The sequence below is a fragment of the Coturnix japonica genome, chromosome 2 (assembly GCF_001577835.2).
Source record: "Coturnix japonica isolate 7356 chromosome 2, Coturnix japonica 2.1, whole genome shotgun sequence".
In the NCBI taxonomy this organism is placed as follows: domain Eukaryota; kingdom Metazoa; phylum Chordata; class Aves; order Galliformes; family Phasianidae; genus Coturnix; species Coturnix japonica.
Window position 1 is genome coordinate 70,757,967 of NC_029517.1, and position 18,759 is coordinate 70,776,725.

The 18,759-nt window shown below is 36.9% G+C and overlaps 1 protein-coding gene across 4 annotated transcripts in view; it reads right to left on the minus strand.

Annotated features, from left to right (window-relative positions):
- DCDC2 (doublecortin domain containing 2) overlaps positions 1 to 18,759 on the minus strand; it is a 48,753-nt gene that overhangs the window by 9,552 nt on the left and 20,442 nt on the right. For all 4 annotated transcript variants that reach the window (XM_032442510.1, XM_015854766.2, XM_032442511.1 and 1 more), the window contains 4 exons: positions 14,677 to 14,820; positions 13,597 to 13,645; positions 12,174 to 12,360; positions 2,461 to 2,561 (listed from right to left, as the gene is read on the minus strand). In XM_032442510.1, the coding sequence (XP_032298401.1) occupies positions 2,461 to 2,561; positions 12,174 to 12,360; positions 13,597 to 13,645; positions 14,677 to 14,820 (481 nt within the window). The remainder of the gene's footprint in view (positions 1 to 2,460; positions 2,562 to 12,173; positions 12,361 to 13,596; positions 13,646 to 14,676; positions 14,821 to 18,759) is intronic.

The following is an 18,759-nucleotide window of genomic DNA, read 5'->3' on the forward strand; positions in this document are numbered from 1 at the left end:
GTATCTCATTACTCACATATTTACAGCACCTCCAGAGGGCTTATTATTAGAGACCACATGGAAACTGATAAATCAATGGAAACTTCCAGCGTTGTTTCAATACTACTGCTACTAAATGCTGCTTCTGTATTTCACAACTTACGTAAATAAAGAAAAAGTAGTAGTTTGATCCAAAACTACATTAATTGGAAAAGTTTCTCTCAAAGAAAGCTACTTTGAGTATATCTATATTATGAACAGCAAACTCAAAGCAGCATATTTAATCAGCATTTTAAATACAAAACTTCTATTGTTTCCTCCCTCCTCACCAAATGTTGCGGTAGAACTACACTGATCCCTTACTATTTCCACAGTTGGTTTCAGAGTCTGTCATCAGTCTCCATGGATGCTGCTACCAGGATGTAAATAGCCAACCTAGAATGAGTTTGTATGTTAAAAGGTGAAACTATCCACTTTTTAATTCAGGGGCTGAAGTCTTGTACAGAGCACAGAACAGAAGGATGCGGTTTGGGTTTAGGCAAAAGATTCTTTTTTTTCCTCTCTTTGATGCTCAATTACAACTGTCAGCTTGTCTGGAACACAGCAACTCCTTCTAATGCATTCACAACTGGCAAACAGCCTTTCACAGAACAGGACATAAGCAGGTGTCTAGCCAGTCTTACACTGACTTTAGTTAATGGCTAATCTGGCATTTGTTCAACCACGTACTTTAAATGGCAAGATAGAGAAGGTGCATAGGAGAAAAAACACAACAACTAAGCTCTCTTTTCACCACCTAATTTATGTGGGGGATGGAAATGATAGCGTATCAGAACTGTCAGCATTGCAGTGAAAACTGGCATGTAAATATTTATGCATTAAGCAAGATAGTAGTGCCCTGGCTGACTGTCCTTTTCCATACTTCTAGCACATAACAAAAACTGCAGTCCAGATGAGAAAAAGCTATAAATCTTTTATATCACAGAGATGAAAAAATTTAAAGTGTTAATTAATAAGAACATGAACTTGCAAAGTGCTAAATGTTTTTAAAGGCTGAGTAATCACAGTTGTCGGGGGATAAAGACTACTCGATGTAATTAAGAAGGACCTGGCTTCTTGCCAGATTACCTTGGAAACATGAAGTTTTAAATCGTGAAATAAACTGTGACCTGAATTCTCAAACAATTGGGGAGCTTTGTTTTGCTTTTCTGAAAATAAATATATTTTAAAAAAACCACCAAACTCACCAAATTATTAATAGCATACATGCCTGAATTTTGCTTTTTTACCTCACATATGCACACTTCCTTGCAGAAGCAGCTCAGATAGCAAAAAATCAGCCAGTAGCAACTCAAAAATATTTCCATCTGTGGACTACACATGGGCCTCAGCAAATCTCCAGCACGGCAAGAATAACGGCACCAGGTATTGGCGACTGTGTGAATACAGCTGCTCTCACCAAATACAGAAGTGGCAGTGCACTATCAGCTGCTTTCCTCTCTCTAGTAACGGTCACCATTCTGTAGCTGTGGCAAACAGTCAAGAGCAGCTGCAGAGAGGACAGAGTTCTTACTCGTTCAATAGTATCCCTTTGGAGAAGTTCGGTTTTCATCTTGAATTTTGTAAGAATCACAGTCAACCTAAAATCTGATACCTAACAACCCAATGTACACTATCAAAAGTTTCATGCTACCCCCAAGGAAAGTTTTATGCACTTTCTGAGGCTGATGAACAGGCTAATTATTTCCTAATTTGATTATTGCACAGTCAGGACTAGGGCACAATGTACTAAGAAACATAAGAAATACAGATGGAGGTGACAGGAGATATGTTCACCCCCACTTTCAGTACTATAGGTACAACCCAACGCAACCTAATTATCACAGCACCTCATAAGGACGACCACGATTAACAGGGGTGATGTCCCAGTGGTGTTTAGCATACAACCCTCTGAAGTCTAGGCAGGTATTCTTTGTGAAAAGAGAGATCCAGCATTCCTTGTGTCAGGAACCAGAACAGTCTTGATGAAAAATCTTTCTAATTAAATGCCTGATTATTTCAAGAGAAGACTGTGCTGGTAGCTTGGAAAAAGATCTGACAAATCCAGGCACACTCTTGATTCAGGACCACAGGAATTCTGACCTTGTTTCTTATACTATTCCACCAATACAAAGGGACTACAATCTGGGTGAATCTGCTCAGTAAGCAGTTGAGATTCCCCGAGACCCTTTAAGTGTTCTCAGATCAGTTCTGAAGCCATTGTACAACAAAAAAGTAACTGAAAGAAAAAGTAAAATTTGCTGAAGTTCCCATAAATGAAGCTGCACATGTGATAACATAATATATAAAAATAATATTATATAATATGTCAAAATAGTATATAATCATTTGCAAAGAAATTTTGTGATCCTGAACAAAATTGAGTAAAGAACACAAATAACCTGTGAAGAATAAGTTGTTTCTTTAAAGTTTGAACAATACCTGGTCCAATGGAACTTCTACACGAGTGTCTTCATCTTCTTGAACTTCAGCTGCCCCCCACATTTCAGACTGCTTTTCACTAGCTCTGTAAATCCCTTCACCTACAATGGGAAAAGAGGAAATAAGTGAAGTCCAATTGCGACTCTGTGTGGCAGAACTACTGAAGTGCACTCAAATTTGCTTCTCAGTAGGTTTCTGAGCAGACTCACTATTCCTTTTAGGGAAGATTTCAACTTCCCATTATTCTCAATTAGTTTTCCTTTTTAATAATAAATAGCATGCTATACCACTGGGAGAAAGGAAAGGAAATAGAGAGCATGAACAAAATCCTAGATCCCAAGTTCCTTCAGCATAAGGAAAGGTTGGGAGCAATTAAAATAACATTCAATCACTTGTATTCCTATAGCCATTGACAGTACCCTCTTGGACTTCGCATAGTAACCCTTATGCATCTAGAAAAATCTCAGGCAACAAATCAGTAACACTTTGAACCAGGACATGAGCAAAACATAAACACAGTACACTGTGTAAGAGTAATTACAGATGAAATTGCACATCTGCATTTACAAAAGCACATAGTCCTGCAAAGAAAAGCTGACCATAATTAAAAGCTACTATATGAGTCCTACACAACCTTCTGTCACCTCTCCAGGAGACCAATATCTTGCATGCAAAGCACTCTAAACTCATTCCTGCTTTTCAACAGGGCCACTAGTGGAAGACGCTAAACCTAAACTGAAGGCTGCAATGGAAAAGAGCCACATCAGAGAAATCATAAGATCTTCAAGGACAGTCTTCAGGTGAAGTAAGAAATCATATCACTTTCAAAACAGCTGAGTTCTCTAAGGAAAACAAGTAGCTAAAAGAAGACCATATTTCATTCACAGAAGATACCCAGTAGTTAGTTTCAGAAAAGGAAAAAAGTCTGAGGATCTAAGAAAATCATAAATGGAAGAATTATTTAACTCTGTACAAACATTAGAGTACAGAAGACAAATGTCCAAAACATTTGTACCATCAATAACAAAGAAAGAAGAAAAAAAAAGTACTTAAGTCTGAAATGCGTCAAAGCAAGTGAAGAAAAATGACATTAGCTGAGAAACAGGAAAGTTGTAAGAGCATACAAAGTCCAAAATTCTAAAGAAAATGACAAGGAATTGAATTAGGCATACATTAGGACACATTTGTCTTGCATTTTGGTACTAGAAGTGAAAGTCAATAGAAATTTCCTAAATAATTTACAAATATTTAACCTGATGAAAGGCAGCATCAAGAAAATACCTTTGAAAAAGTAAACATTGTTAACACTGCTACTCTGTATCAGACAAATATTTACACTTTTTGCATGCAAATTAAAATATACATATATATTTACAAGTGGAAGCAGGCAGCTAATGAAAGGCCAACATATTTCCTGCTCATGTGTTCCTGTGCAAGATCTCATCAGCAGCAGTTTGCAGACCTCATTAATCACTATTACCCATGCCGTGAGTTATTCAGATCCACACAAGCAGATATGTTATGTCGGGTATTTCTTGCATCATTTTATAGGCAATAGTCCAAAAATGCATAGTGGTTTAAAAATAAAAAATAAGCAAAAAAATCTCACTGATGCAATATTTCATATCCCTGTCTCCAAATCATTAGTCAGTTTCTATACACTGCTCTAAGAGAAGGAAAAGCAAGACATTTTAGAAACCACTATAAATTGCAATAAATAGCATTTTTGTAAGTCTTCATTCTGAACTTATATTGCCATCTCTACTAACATAGAGTACATTACTAAAAAGAGAACTTCCCTTAGACTACACATTCATGTCAACCCAAAATAGTTCCTAAAACATTGTAGATTAAACACGCTCCTCATGCAAGAGCAAGTTCTGACCTCCTGTGCCCCAGAGTAACTAGAAATGTCAAAGACAGAGATGGTCACTGTCAGTGTCCTGGCCACACTGAAGCAAAAGAGCTCTAAAGAGCAAAAGGAACAGAAGGTAGGTTCAAACCTTACAGTCAAGTTTTGGTATACTCTATCGCTCTGCTGAGTAGGAGATGACAGCAGCAAAGGATTAAAGGGCACTCTAACGTCCAAAATGTCACTGTACTGCTTTGTGTGCTAGCAAGTACAAATCAGAGAGTGTTTATTTCCAGCTATGTTCTTGGTTCTCCAAGCCACACTAAACACTGTTTCACTAAAGAGATGGAGCAAAGTTTTACTGAGAGGCTCATTACCTTTTACAAGGATATTTTTCATTCTATCTGGACACGGCCATGGAAAACCTGCTCTACGTGTTCCTCATTGAGCAGGGGAGTTGGACCAGATGACTTCTAGAGGCTTCTATCAGCCTCAAGCATTCTGTAATTCTGTGTTCAGGCGACCAGAAGATATTAGAATTTTTAAGATTTTGCTACTGTGTAAAAACAGACCACCTTGAGTCATTAATCATCTCTGGTTTTATGTTTCATATAGAGTGAAGTATCCTACACATAGAACAGTGTCATCTCTTATTACCTGATTATTTTAAAGCAGGGTCATATTCAGCAATTCAGGATAGAAGGGGAAAGAGAAGGATCCGCAGAAGAGCACAGAATGGACTGCAAGAGGAAAAGCGAGGAACAGTCTAATGGAGAAAGGAAATACGCAGAGGCTAAAAGAAATTCTTCGAGCACTGTTTTTGGCTACAAGCTGAAGGAGTAAATGAAAACTTTAACTGCAAGTGCATTTCTATGGAGCTTCTTCAAGAGGGGCACTTTACCTCTTCTTCAGCTTCACAACTGTAAAGACAGACCTATGAAATCTTGAGAGAACCTAGACTGCTTCAAGCTCCGAATTCCCCAAAGCCTTGTGACCTTTACTGGAAAAGGGAGCACCTGGAGCCTGATAACAGCCTGATAAGAGGGGTGGCTAGTGTTTAAAAAAACAAAACAAACAGACAAAGCAGTGAACCATCTCAAGCTGCCCTAAGCAAAGTCAGATGATAGGACTGTTAGAATACTGGTGCCTACTGCATCTAATGTATTTATTATATCTATGGGGCCTCTTAAATGGAATAGATTGATATTAGGAGCAGAGAGGATTTATGCCTCCCTAAGTTTGCCTTCAAAATAATTTTTCTCTCTTCTTTTTTATTATTATTTTGAAGTATCACTGTCTCTAACAAAATACTGTAACTCTGGTGACAGGCTTGTATGCGTGTGCCTGTGACTTCTGTCATGGATACAATAGAATTTAAAAGAAACTGGAAGCAATATACACATGATACTTGCGAAACAATGAAAAACTATTTTTCTTCAGCTTATACTACTGCAGCAGGAAGTTTCAAAGAAAATACTCTATTTCTAAGGAAATACCCTATTTCTAAGGAGATTTCATGCTATTACAGATTGCCAGCATCTGAATATCACAACAGAGACTACAAAAGGTACTCCTAGAATTTTACTTCACAAAATGCAGTCCCATTTACTGATAGGAAGCATGAGAACAGTAAAGAAAAGGAAAAGCTGCCATAGTGTAATGCTATAATGGGATGGAAAGCATCTCAATAACAGCAAGATAGCAAAATCTTCAGGTACAGCCAATGAGAATGAGTCCAAATGCAGCAGCCTTCTAAATGAAGGAAAAGAGCTGTTTATCCTCAAAAGGCCTTATATATGCAAGGATCTCCAGCAAGAGACACCCTTGCCTCCACTGCCAACCCTTAAATGAGGTCTAGGAAGGGGTAGATCCTTGCTCCACTCCTTCCACTCTCTCAGGTACACTGCCTGCACCTGAGCTACCCTGGGTTGGCCCTGACTTCCCATCAGGTGCTCCATCACTGTTTCAGGTTGTGACTTAGCATTTCCACTACAGACAGCTTTAACAACTCATTCATCTTTATACATATACAGAAAATAAAGGAACTGTGTGTCATAATATAATGCTTTTTCTTCCTTCTCCCTACTTTGATTGTTAACCTCATCTATTCTCTTTGTTTCTAAGCACCTAATTTATTCATTTACTTAACTGACACATCATTGTGGTCCTTTGCATTTTGAAATTGACAAAGCAAGTACTTCTTAGCACCAGCCTTTTGAATTTTGACTCTAATCTTAAAGTCAGAATTCTACTGAGTATAGCTAGTTCCTAAGGTACAAAGAAAATGCAAAGCCCTGAAATGTCTATCCTATTCCAGTCACTCCAAGCAGTGCATCAGTAAACTTATATTCTACCCTTCAGTGAGTTAAGCAACATGGCTTACCTATTGTCTAGAACTATTTACCCACTTGATGTTTTTCAATGCATTCACCTTTCTAAAAGCAAACTCTAAGAAACACCATGTGCTCAGAGAAAGGGGCAAACAAGGTTTGCCATCACCTACATTCCCCACTGGTGTTAGCACATTCTGGCAACTGTGATTCATCAATGCGCAGTAACATCAACAAGGGTTCTCACTTCTTATTAGGGACTGCAATTTTATCTCCCGTTGTGCAAGTAATCAGCCTTTAGATCCTATAAAATCTCTGCAAATAAGAAACAGGACGACCTTTCTTTCCTCAGGACAGTTATTATGTGCGTTGACAGCAAAGCAACAATGATCAGATCTAGGAAGTTACTTTATAGAAGGAAGTTACTTTATAGAGAAATCTGGCATACAGCTGATGCAGCTGCTTGGAAAGACAAGTCTTCAAAATCACAGCACATGTCACTACCTATTGCAAAGCTACATAGTGTTGAGTAAAAAAAGGAGGAAAAAAAAGCCAAAAAAACAGCATGTCCTACTTTGCTCCTAGTCTGATTAAAGAAGGAAGACTTGTGATAACCAGATAGGTAAACTAGAAGAGGTTCTGTCTTTCTTTTCATCCCCAATTCAGCAGTTCCACTAGAGCCTTGGCAATATAAGCATTTCTACAGCTGTTTGGTGACATACTCTCAGCACCTACAAATGGAATTTCAGAGGTGGTAGTATCCACTTAAGAAGGCTGAACAAGCTACAGTTACACATCTCTGTCCTCCTTGCTCCGCAATGACAGCAAAATGTGTCTAGGCCCCAAAAACTGTCCAAAGTCAAACAGAAAAGCTGGGACAGAAATGAGAGTTGAACTCGTCTCCAGCATCCTGGTGAAGCAGTGTGTGACAGAAAGGACTACTAGGGGAAAGACTAAGAAACAAGATGGAAAGAAAACAAACAAGTCAGACAAAATGAAGGAAGGGCCACATAGACCCAAGAGAGAAGAAAAAGTGTCAGAAGAAAACTGGAAAAGAATGGAAAGTCTAGATGGAAGAACAATGAAAGGTGACAAGGAGCAAGAGGGGAAGGGAAGGGAACAAACCAAGGTAGATGGAGAATGCTGCAGAAGTCATCCTGATAAATAGAGAAGGAGTGGCAACAGTTCAATCACAAAAGCTGTCATGGGTGCCACAAGACATCTTGAAGTGATGTGGGGAGTCAGACTGTTTTCCCAGGTAAATAGCTGGGACAAGAGGTACTGACTTCAAGTTGCATCAGGAGAGGTTTAGTTGGATATTAGGAAAAAAAATTATTCTCAGAAAGAGTGGTGAGGTATTGGAACAGGCTGCCCAGGGAGGTGGTGTGGTCACCGTATCTGGAGGTTTTCAAAAAACAGTGGATGTCGCACTGAGTGACATGGTTTAGTGGGCGTGATGGCGATGGTGATGGTTGGACTACATGATCTTAGTGGTTCTTTCCAAACTTATCAATTCTATGTTTCTTCTCTGGCCTGACTCTGGAAGTTCAAATCTTTGACTTAGTAAACATTACAATGGAGCAGTCAGAGTTAATGTCCAGGTTCCAGGAAATCCAGAAGGAGGGTAAGAAAGAGTGTCTTCAATTTACCAGCATTTTCATTACTAAACACATAGTACACTTTAAGTTATCTTAAATTATTACCAGAACTTCCTGAAAATAATTTCCTATGATTTTATCCTTTGTAATAACATGAACAAGTTATTGTAAACATAAAATAAGATGAAAAGTCTGAACAGACAATAAGAATTCTTTTCCGGGGGAAACCAGACTGCCAGTGCATTCATATGGAAATAAAGTTATTTTACAGCAGACACTAAAAGCTTCACTACAGAGAGCTTGAAGGATTGAAAGGAAAGGAAAAAGACAACCCACATCCATCTGTGTCCTGTGCAAACTGTCATGTTTTACTTACAAAAATATAAAAGAATGCTTCAGACATGATCCCTTTTATCCAATTTTAAGCATCTGCTGATATTTATTTAAAGGGAAAATCTGATTTTCTAAGAAGAAAAGTCTAGGAGACTAACACTGTAGAAATTATTGTATCAGATCAGATCTGTGGTTCATCTACACAAGTATCCTACCTGACACTGTGATGGCAATGCTAGCAAGGGAAGATTTAGGAGGGGGAAAAAAATAAAAAGAGAGAAGAGGAGGGGAGGGGAGGGGAGGGGAGGGGAAGGAAGGGGAGGGAAGAAGAAGGGAGAAGAAGGGAGAGGAGTATTGATAATAGTACAATAATGGATTGACTCCTCTTTTGGATTCCTAGGATTCAACAGTAAGAAGAAAAAAGTATCTCTGCATGCATACAGCCTAAGAAAGTTATTATTTGAGAACTCACGATCTACACTCAAGAATAGATCTAATTTGTAAAATTCTCATTCTATTATTGTTTAGAAATGAAATGCTATATCCAGAGATTCTTAAAGAGAAGGATGTTGATAATTGTAGCTATAAACATAGATATTTCCTATCTTTCTGAATGATGTTATTGGATTTCATGGGAATGTGCTCTATACACATTAAAGTACTTGATTTCAAAGTAATTAGTGTTAGGAAGCTTTAACAATCTTATAGGTGCATTTTATTGCTTAATGTTAATGAAGAAATTGATTAGTTTTATTTCTAGTACATAACCTATTATCACTACAAAATAGTTTTCTTTATTTTTGTGCCTTTTTTCACAACATCAGCAAATAAAAAAGTTTTTGTGTGTGGTCATCTCAAGAATGCTGCCTATTACATTCCTCATTCATTTCTTTTTAGATTTTGCCACCAGGTAAGTTATGCAATCTACAATGCTTCAAAACACAACAGAAAGAAATTACACCAAGTGTCATGCTTTCAGGTTTGGCTGGGTTAACAGAGTGATAATGAAAAAGCATACAACTTGACACTGCTATCTTGTCTGCTCACTTCAGTAGAAATAGTAGCAGCTGCAAGCACTCTTCCTTAGTAATGATCAGCCTCAGCTCCAACAGCATATCTCAAACACCATTCTCTTCCAGAGGATCCCATCTGCTTCTCTTTAAGTGCCAAAATGCATCCCTCACTTCAGTGGGTCAAAAGAAACACGGGGCAAATAAATACATTCAAGCTGAACTAGAAGAATTAAATAATGAGGATGTACTTCTTAAAACACAAACAGAGCTGAAAATCACTTTAAGACATGAGCCATTTGATAAGAATCTTCAGGCATTTGCTTCCTGGAATGTTTTCCACTTGACTGGCTGAATGAATTCTGGGGAATTTAATTAGAGAAAGATAAAGTCTGTAAAAGTTCACAAGTTTGCAGCACTCACAGTGATTCACCTGAAGATTTATAGGACTAAATGCTTTGGGTTTTGTGCTTCAAAAGGAAAATAATTCTTACTGGCTTAGCATGCATCTCCTCATCAACAGAAATCATCTGACAGCGGGGATTGCACTCCATCAGAAACTCACTGCAAGGCTCTGGATTTCTCATTCCATATTGTCTGAATTCAAACTTAAGGCATCATCTTCCTCAGTAACTGCCTGCATGACCAGTTAGGTCCAGACCTGAACAGTACACACATCAAATTTCACATTCCCACATTTACTAGCAGGTCTCCATGCAAAAAGGATAAACATGAGAGAACAGAGAAAAATGAAAACTCTCAACACATTCTTCAGCTCAAACTAGAGAATTGGCTGCTTTTATAAGCTTTTAGTTACAGAAGACTCACAATCTAAAGTGGAAACAGCAAGCAATCACTTCTTTAATAAACTCAGAGGATCTCCAGATGTTTCTGTCTGGAGCAAGAGAAGTGTTAGAATTAAATATGGAGAGAAAAATAACTCGCTAAATTTGCTATCTACCAAAGTATGACTTGTTCCTCAGTCACTGCCTGCTACAAGGACAGAGAAACCTATTATTTCTTCTAGTACTCTGTCCACCATAGGGAAAATAGAAGAAGTAATCTGAAACCTTCTTACCGAATATAAGGTCCACAAAATACAGGTATTTCTCTTGCCTCAGCAAGAGGGATCTCCTTTTTTCCAGAAAACATCTGCTGAGTCTTTCTTTACAAAAATCCTCAGGATGGAAAAAAATATATTTGGAAAAACCAACAAATAATGGCACTACACTTATCAGAAAAATTTACCTCCTTTGGCTGCTCTTAATGTACGAGGTTTGAGTGAGATCTGCCTAACTATAGTCTAGATTGATGCTTGGACATGGTACCACACAACTTGCTTTAGGTGTCCCTTCCTGGGCAGGAGGTTGGACAAGATAGCTTCCAAAGGACCCTGCCAAACTCAGCCTTCTGTGTTTATACGTTAAGTCTCTACTTAGAGCAGTTCAATGCTCTGAACAGTAGACTAGATCTAGACATAAGGATTTTGAGCTTTGTATGAAGAATTTTCTACCAGCATTTCCCAGCCTAAGTCACTGCATCTATTTATTTGTAAACAAAAACCAAATAAATAATCAAAGATATCTGGAGTAGACAAACATTAAATACAATGTCCCAACCCTCAGCACCCAAAACTATCAAGCTGAGAGCACTCTCTGAAAGGCCAGATCAGACAGTCACTCCCTTAAATTTTTCTAGCATGCATCAACAAATCTGTAAAACTGAGGCTATATCATGATAATTTCAAGGAAAAGAAACCATTCAGCTGTTATAAAGGATGAACATTTCTAGTCACATTCCTACTAATGTGGTCATCATTCTTCAATAAGAAAAAAACTACTGAAAAACAGTTGGCTAAAATTATATCCACTTACCAACAGCAGGAGAAAATGAAATTTGACTCAAGACTGAACAAAATGACAATTCAACAAGCTTACTCTGAAAAAAAACCCTCTTATAATGCGAAAGATTATATTGCACTGTTCTTTTCAAACTCAAATTCACAAAATTTGACCAAGACAGCAAATTTACAACTCATGATTCTAGGCAAATGAAGACATAAATGCTGTGTTGGATGATGTATATTGAAATTTCAAACCACAGGTTATTATTGCACACTTAATTAAGAATACAAACAGCAGGTAAAAGCAGTGTCAAATGCTATGAAAAGTATAATTAAATTCTACTTAAAGATGTTAATTAGCAGTATTAATGACTTTCAGAACTTGTACTATTGAGAAGGAACAGCATTCCCAGTAGATCAGCAATATTTGTAGCAACAGAACAGCCTTCTAGACCTTAAAAAAAAAAAAACAAAAAACACACAAACAAAAAAAACCCAACAGGTGGTGGTGGGAAATAAAAGGCACACGACAACAGCATTTGCAGTGCATACCAAATATCATACAAAGTCTGCTATGCATAAGTGGAATTTAACACCTTGCATAGGTACATTTTCTAAGCAAAAATAACTTCAGTAAATTAAATCAGCCAAAGTGACAGTTCAAGTACTAGACTAGTTCTGTGTTTCACTGGCTTAGCAGAAGATAAAAAGTCACTATGCTACTACCGAGTTTATCTCAGTACTGACCATTATCTTGCAGGAATCCTGTGGAAGCTGTTTGTTTTTCTTTCACAGTTTTGTTAGAACTGTGCCTTCTGGACGTAGAATCCTCTGGATTATGGTATTTTTTGACCTCTTTTGGAGGCTGAGGTGAGGAACTATTCTCCCCAGGATCACTGGATCCAACAGTAGATTTAGACTGCCGATCATTTCCCTGAAAGAAAGTGATCATGATCATTACTAATGAATATGATGAAGTTTACTTTTTAATTTCAGCATTATTCCAGATTTTTAATATCAATGGAATTGTATCAGGTTTTAATGAAATGTATTAACTTACACTCAGTACAGTTAAATAATATCTAAAACAATCTGGAAAACTGTAACTATCTTATCAACTTGCTATATGATCTGACTGACTAAATGCTCCTCAGAAATTTGCAGAAGAAAACAAAACAATTACTACAAGAAAATAATGTTTCATCTGACGGAAAGAATAATTAGGCAAATTTATACATGCATATAAATAATGAATAGCTGTATTTCATTCATGTATATGTGTATCACTACAGTCCATACTGAACAACAGTGATTAGAGCTATTTTTTTCTATATGATTTTAGGCATTAGAAGATAAGAGTTAATAAATATCTCTTCTAAAAATGTTAGAATTGCAAAGTTCATTCACTCAATAACAAACATGACTTTGAAACTGTATTCTTTATGCTGCATTTCAAGAGAATGTGAGACTTGTATATTTTATTCCTAATTTTGTTTAGATGTTCCAGAGGTTTGGTTTTGTTTTTATTTGGGAACAGTGAGTAGATATGATCGACTAACACAATCAGAATGTCAGACTGCAAGTATGACACTCTGCTGTCTTATACAGTAAATTTCACTTGTGCATAATTGGTGCACACAAACATATTCTAATTTGGCACTAATTATGCTCATTTTTACACATGTAAATAGCTCCATACACAAAGCAATGGATGCTTAACCTCTGTATTGTAATGGTTAGCTAGGGACAAAACACATTAGGCAGGAAACTGTTTTAGGGCCTTATTCAGACTCAGCATGCAGAAACACCTTTTCCTGCAATATGCTGTGTAAATAGCCCTGTATTTTTCCTTTAGGAGCATAATTTGAATAAACAAACAAATACATAAAGATAGTTGAAAAGTATTATGGAAAAGACCACAACACAGCAGCTGTTCTTTGCTAGGGAAGAATTTTTTTTTAATAAGGCACCCATTTCTGAAAGAATATTTCTTGGAGTTTTATATCTAATCACCACTGCAAAACAGATTCATCAAGCATTAGTAAGCATACCAGCAGGTGGCTGTGGATTTTTCTCTATGGATTTAATTAAACTCAGAGGACAAGGAGTTTTCATCTGCTGGAATGAAGCAATATTAGAAACAAACTCCATTGTGGCATTTGATACTTACACTGCCTTTAGATTTTCGAGACCCTGCAATCGGAGGTAGTACTTTAGAACTGCAAAAATAAAACATGCCTTAGAGTTCTGTGCACTATCTCTTTCATAGATACTATCAGTCTATCACTAAGTAACACCAAGACAACTATAGCAACAGAGTTAACTGTTCCATCTACTGATCGCAGAATTTTGCTAAGAATCACTTATTTCTGCTCACTAGACTATATTTAAACACATAATCACTAACTTAGTCCAAAAAAAATGCATTACATTTCACCACAATGCACAGTTGAGCCCACTTCTAATCACCAGGGCAGTGGTCAGTGTATTAATGTAGGACAATCAGAACTAATATAATGAAACATTCCAGCAATTTCAATAAAATTCTGCATCATCAATTGGTCAAGACATCTTAAGCAACATTTTCCACTGTCCTTAAATTCATTTGTTTTGAATTCTGTTTCTCAAAATACTTTGTTATTCACGTTGTTCACTTACATAAATAAATACAGCAGTTTACATGCATAATGTGGGACAAATGCCCTAAACTCATTTGTGGGACAAATCTCCATTTATTTCCATTTCTTTAATTGCAATGACTCCCAAATTAGCTTCACATTCCAAAGATATTAAAATTTCCTTATTACAGAGACCCTGTCTAGGGTTCTATTATGTGATAATGCTTGTTTACAAAAATGACCCAAATATTAAGCACTCTTGAAGGAGTACGCATTCTATAAAGCATTACCATGCAAGTAGACCCTGATAAATGCAGCTACGCATAATCTCATTTAGCTCATAATTCATAATCTCACTTGTGATTTAAGAAAAAAAAATAAGCCAAAGCAAAATAAACCTTTGCTTAATAAGAATTTTGTGAAATATGATCAGTGGTTTATTTATGAGCCAAAATAATCCCTTGAATTTCCATTTTCTCTTCTATTACAGATTTCTACCTCTACTTCCTTAGTTTTCAATAAGATTTTGCATCCAATCAAACAAACCCATCCATCCATCTTTTATAAATGCTTTTGGAGTTAACATTTCTAATTTGTAAATGAACTGACACGCATATAAATACGGAACTTACCCCTGTGGCCTCATTGTAGATTTGCTGAACAGCAGCTCGCCATATGGTAGCTTCTTAAACTTTTCTCTACCCACTGCAACATAAAATTGCCCTTTCTCCAAGTCTGATCCATTCTGAACATGTTTTCCATCTAAAGTGTAAAGTCTGAAAGAACAGGTAAAGTCTTAATATAATAAACAATACCATTTTACAAAATGACATAAATGACAGAACAATCTCACTTAAAACTAACGAAATATGAAGCATTATGACAGATAACATTTTCTCACCATTTCTAAATAAATGTGAAGAGTATATTAATTCTGTATTTAACACCTTCCCCTTGATATCTTGGGTGGGATCTGTTCTATGGGTTCTTGACCCCTCTCATATCAGATTCCATCTCCTATTTGTGCTCTGAGCACCACTTAGCAATCTGGGAAGAACAGTGCGTTCATGACCCCACAGATAAAGACCTAAGACCACTCCACTTAACAAAGTCAATAGATTTATCCTTGTACTATTATATAGCATAGAACGAAGTGTTGAATCTTGGCTCTACCTTAGAGACAAGGTAGAAAACAGCAGGAAATGTAATGTAAAAATGTATTATAACATCTTAGGCACCAACAAAAATAATATTTAGTATGTCTATTACAACAGGTAGGTTTTTACCATAATAATTTATTTTCATACATGTTACTAAGAAGGAAGAAATGCATTAAGGATTTAGGATTGGGATGAGCATGCATGACAACACACTACTTCTATGCTATCCCAATCTCTTCATTGTCAACTCTACCACCTTATTTAAGGAAGACCAATACAATCAGGAAGGAGGAAATATTCTACAACAAGAAAGCTCTTCCCTGTGAAGCAAATTGCAAAACTTGGCATTATTCAATTTAAAACTCAATATTAAACTTCTGCACTTCAGTTTTTAAATTAAGAAATGCTGAATGGCCATCTTAAATTGCTTTCTCTAAGTCTTCCACAGGAACTACTTTATGTTATTCACAAATATCAACAGTGTAAGGAGACATAAAATGATACATGCACCTATGCAATGTACCTTCTAGGAAAAATAGCAACAGCCTGCCTTGAGAACATCCCTGGCTCATAAAGTGAAATATACATATATATTGGATTTAAATGAGAGGAAAAAAAAAGCCTCTGAAGTTCATAAAAGCAGGGGCACAACCTTGAATATATATATATATATATATATATATATATGTATGTATGTATGTATGTATAGCCAGTCACAGAACCACAAAATAGCTGAGGCTGGACAGAATTGCAGGAGACTGTTTTGCACAACTACCCTGTACAAACCAGGAGAAAATCCAGAAGGTTGTTCAGGGCTGCATCTAGCTCTGTTTTGAAAAATTTCAAGGATTGACACCCCAGAGATTTCTAGGCAGCCTATTCCAGTGCTTGATGACTCATATAGTAAACTTTCTTTCTTTTGCATTTCAGTGCTATTTTCTGTATTTCAGTTTGTGAACACTGTCTCATGTTCTGTCACTGGACACCACTGAGAAGAGTCTTACTCTGAATTCTTTACTCATTCCCATAAAATATTTACACATATTCATAAGATCCCCCTGGGGCCATCTTCGATATAACCAGTGCCAGCTCTCACAGACTTTTTTCACATAATACATACCTCCAAGGCACTCATCTTTATGGTACTTGGCGGCACTTCCTCCAGCATCTCCATGCCCTTCTTATACTCTCTGCAGTATAGTACACCTTGATTTCCCAGGCACAGTTTGGCTTACATGTGGGCTGCTCTGAAAGTAATGCCTCCTATTTTATTATATAATCCCACATCAGAGGTGGATGTCAGTGGTATGACAGTAGAGGTTGAACCTTTACACCAGTATTCCATTACATCTTGTTGTTGTGCAACAGATGACAACAGAATGATGGTCTCACAAACTGGTGTTTAACATAGAAGTACACATGAAGTAGCGTCACTGAATTCCTCCATTGACTCTGACTGCTCCATCCTGATGCTGACTAGGCTGAAATCTCAAACTACCAGAATCAGGCCAGGGAAGAAGACAGTCTTTCTCTTGCAATATGATATCACAAGGTCCTTTTCCAGGTTGAAGACCATGTAGCATGCTGTCAGTCTTGGCTGGACTGTCCTTGCACATCCACTGTATAGTCCAGACTTGGTGCCTTCTGACTTAATCTCTTTAGGCCACTTAAAGATGGACTGGGTGAGCAACATTTTCCTAGCAATTATACCATCATAGCAGCTGTGAAACAGTGAGTCACCTCTGCTGGTGCAAATTTTTATGAGTGTAGCATGCAGACTCTTGTTCATGGCTGATGAAAATGCATGCTTAAAAGTGGCAACTGTTGAAAAATGGTATTTTATAGCTGAGAAATTGCTCTTTCAAATGGTGTTATTCTGCTCTGTGTATCTGATGTAATTTCCATGAAAATAAATAGAAGGTATTATTTTCAGAGCAGCTTATGTAGAAACACTTTGCTTTTATATGTGCAAAGACCTAATGTTCTCAAAGTTGAAGCTGCTTCTTTTAAAAAATCTTTATCCACATTGCTGCTTCTTTCTGAGGTGGCATGCTAACACTGAGGCATCCCCTCTGTGCTACTCATCCTTCTTTATAGTGCAAAATTTTGGCATTCATCAACAATTCAAAGTGGAATTTATTTTTCACTGCCTTGCAGATAACATCATTTATACAGAAAAGATGATAATACAACAAGTAATCTAGAAATCATCAAGTAAGACATTTCTGAATTCACCTGTGTCTTGCTAGACTGCACTTTGCTTTGTGGAATTCACATGGAATAAGATAAAAGGCAGATTGGTGTACTGCAGTATAAGAACTGTTTTATCTATTTGTATGATTTTGCACATGCAGGTATACAGGAATACTTACAAACATGACAGTGGGTTTTTGTACCCAATCTTTCACTTTGCTTACATTTTAATATTAGATGTAATGCACACAAGTTTTGGTTTAATGTAATTCCCATAAAGTTTATGGACAAGCATCTGGCAGTTTCTTATTTTATTTTGCATCCAGAAAATAATGACGACAGCAACTGAAGGAAACCAAACCAGTCAGTGAAGAAGAAAGGGGAACTAAAAATGCATTTTTTCGAAGGGGAAATATATATGTAACTACTGGCATAACCAGCATCACGCACAAAATGTCTGTGACACTACTTATGCAGCTTGTTACCCACTCAACTGATCCAAACCATTTAAAAAAATCCTGGGTTCTCCTATACTCCTCTAGACAATATTATGCAGGAAACGTTCTTGCACTCATTTCTGCTCACTCACACTGGGTGATAATCAAAGGCTTGCCCTGTAAGATCATGGTGAACTCCCATTTTCCTTCCTGAGTCCCAGCCAAAAAGTGGCAGTCAAAACAAAGCAAACATATGCTGACAAAGTGGACAGCAAATTGAGGAGCTATTATTTTCAAATACTTGCCTGCCCACCAAATCCTTGATGATCAGTTTGCTGTATCCCACCCCAAAGCACAATCTGGTAAGTAGAAAGACTACTTTCTCATTGTCTACTCTCTCATACTTCTTACTTATAATTCTGTTCTTACGATCATGATCAATTATTGTTTTCAAAAGCCACATGTGAAACTACAAAAGTCTTGGCAGCTTTCGAAGGCATTTAATGACAAGGAAGAAAAACTGACATACACATAATGCAGGTTCTCATAACTCCAGTTAGCCTTCCTGGAATTAATGGTCTTATAGGACCTCTCCTAACAGTAATATGCTTTTGGCAATTCCTAGTAATTAAGGTATAACTTATTAAAGAATAATAATCACTCTACCAGTATATTCAATATGCATTCTTAACATTTTAAGAAAAAGCCAATGAAAACTGGATTAAAAGACCAGAAAAAGGAAAACATTAAATAATTCAAAGAACTGTGTGCATTATCTTGTTTTCAAAATATTACAACAGAATACTGAAAAGAATACTGAACAGAATATTTCTCAAAAGCAATTTTAAGTACACGCATAACTACATATGTTTTCCTTTATATCATTCAGATTCATCAAGGAGAGATAGGAAGAAACAAGGAAAAA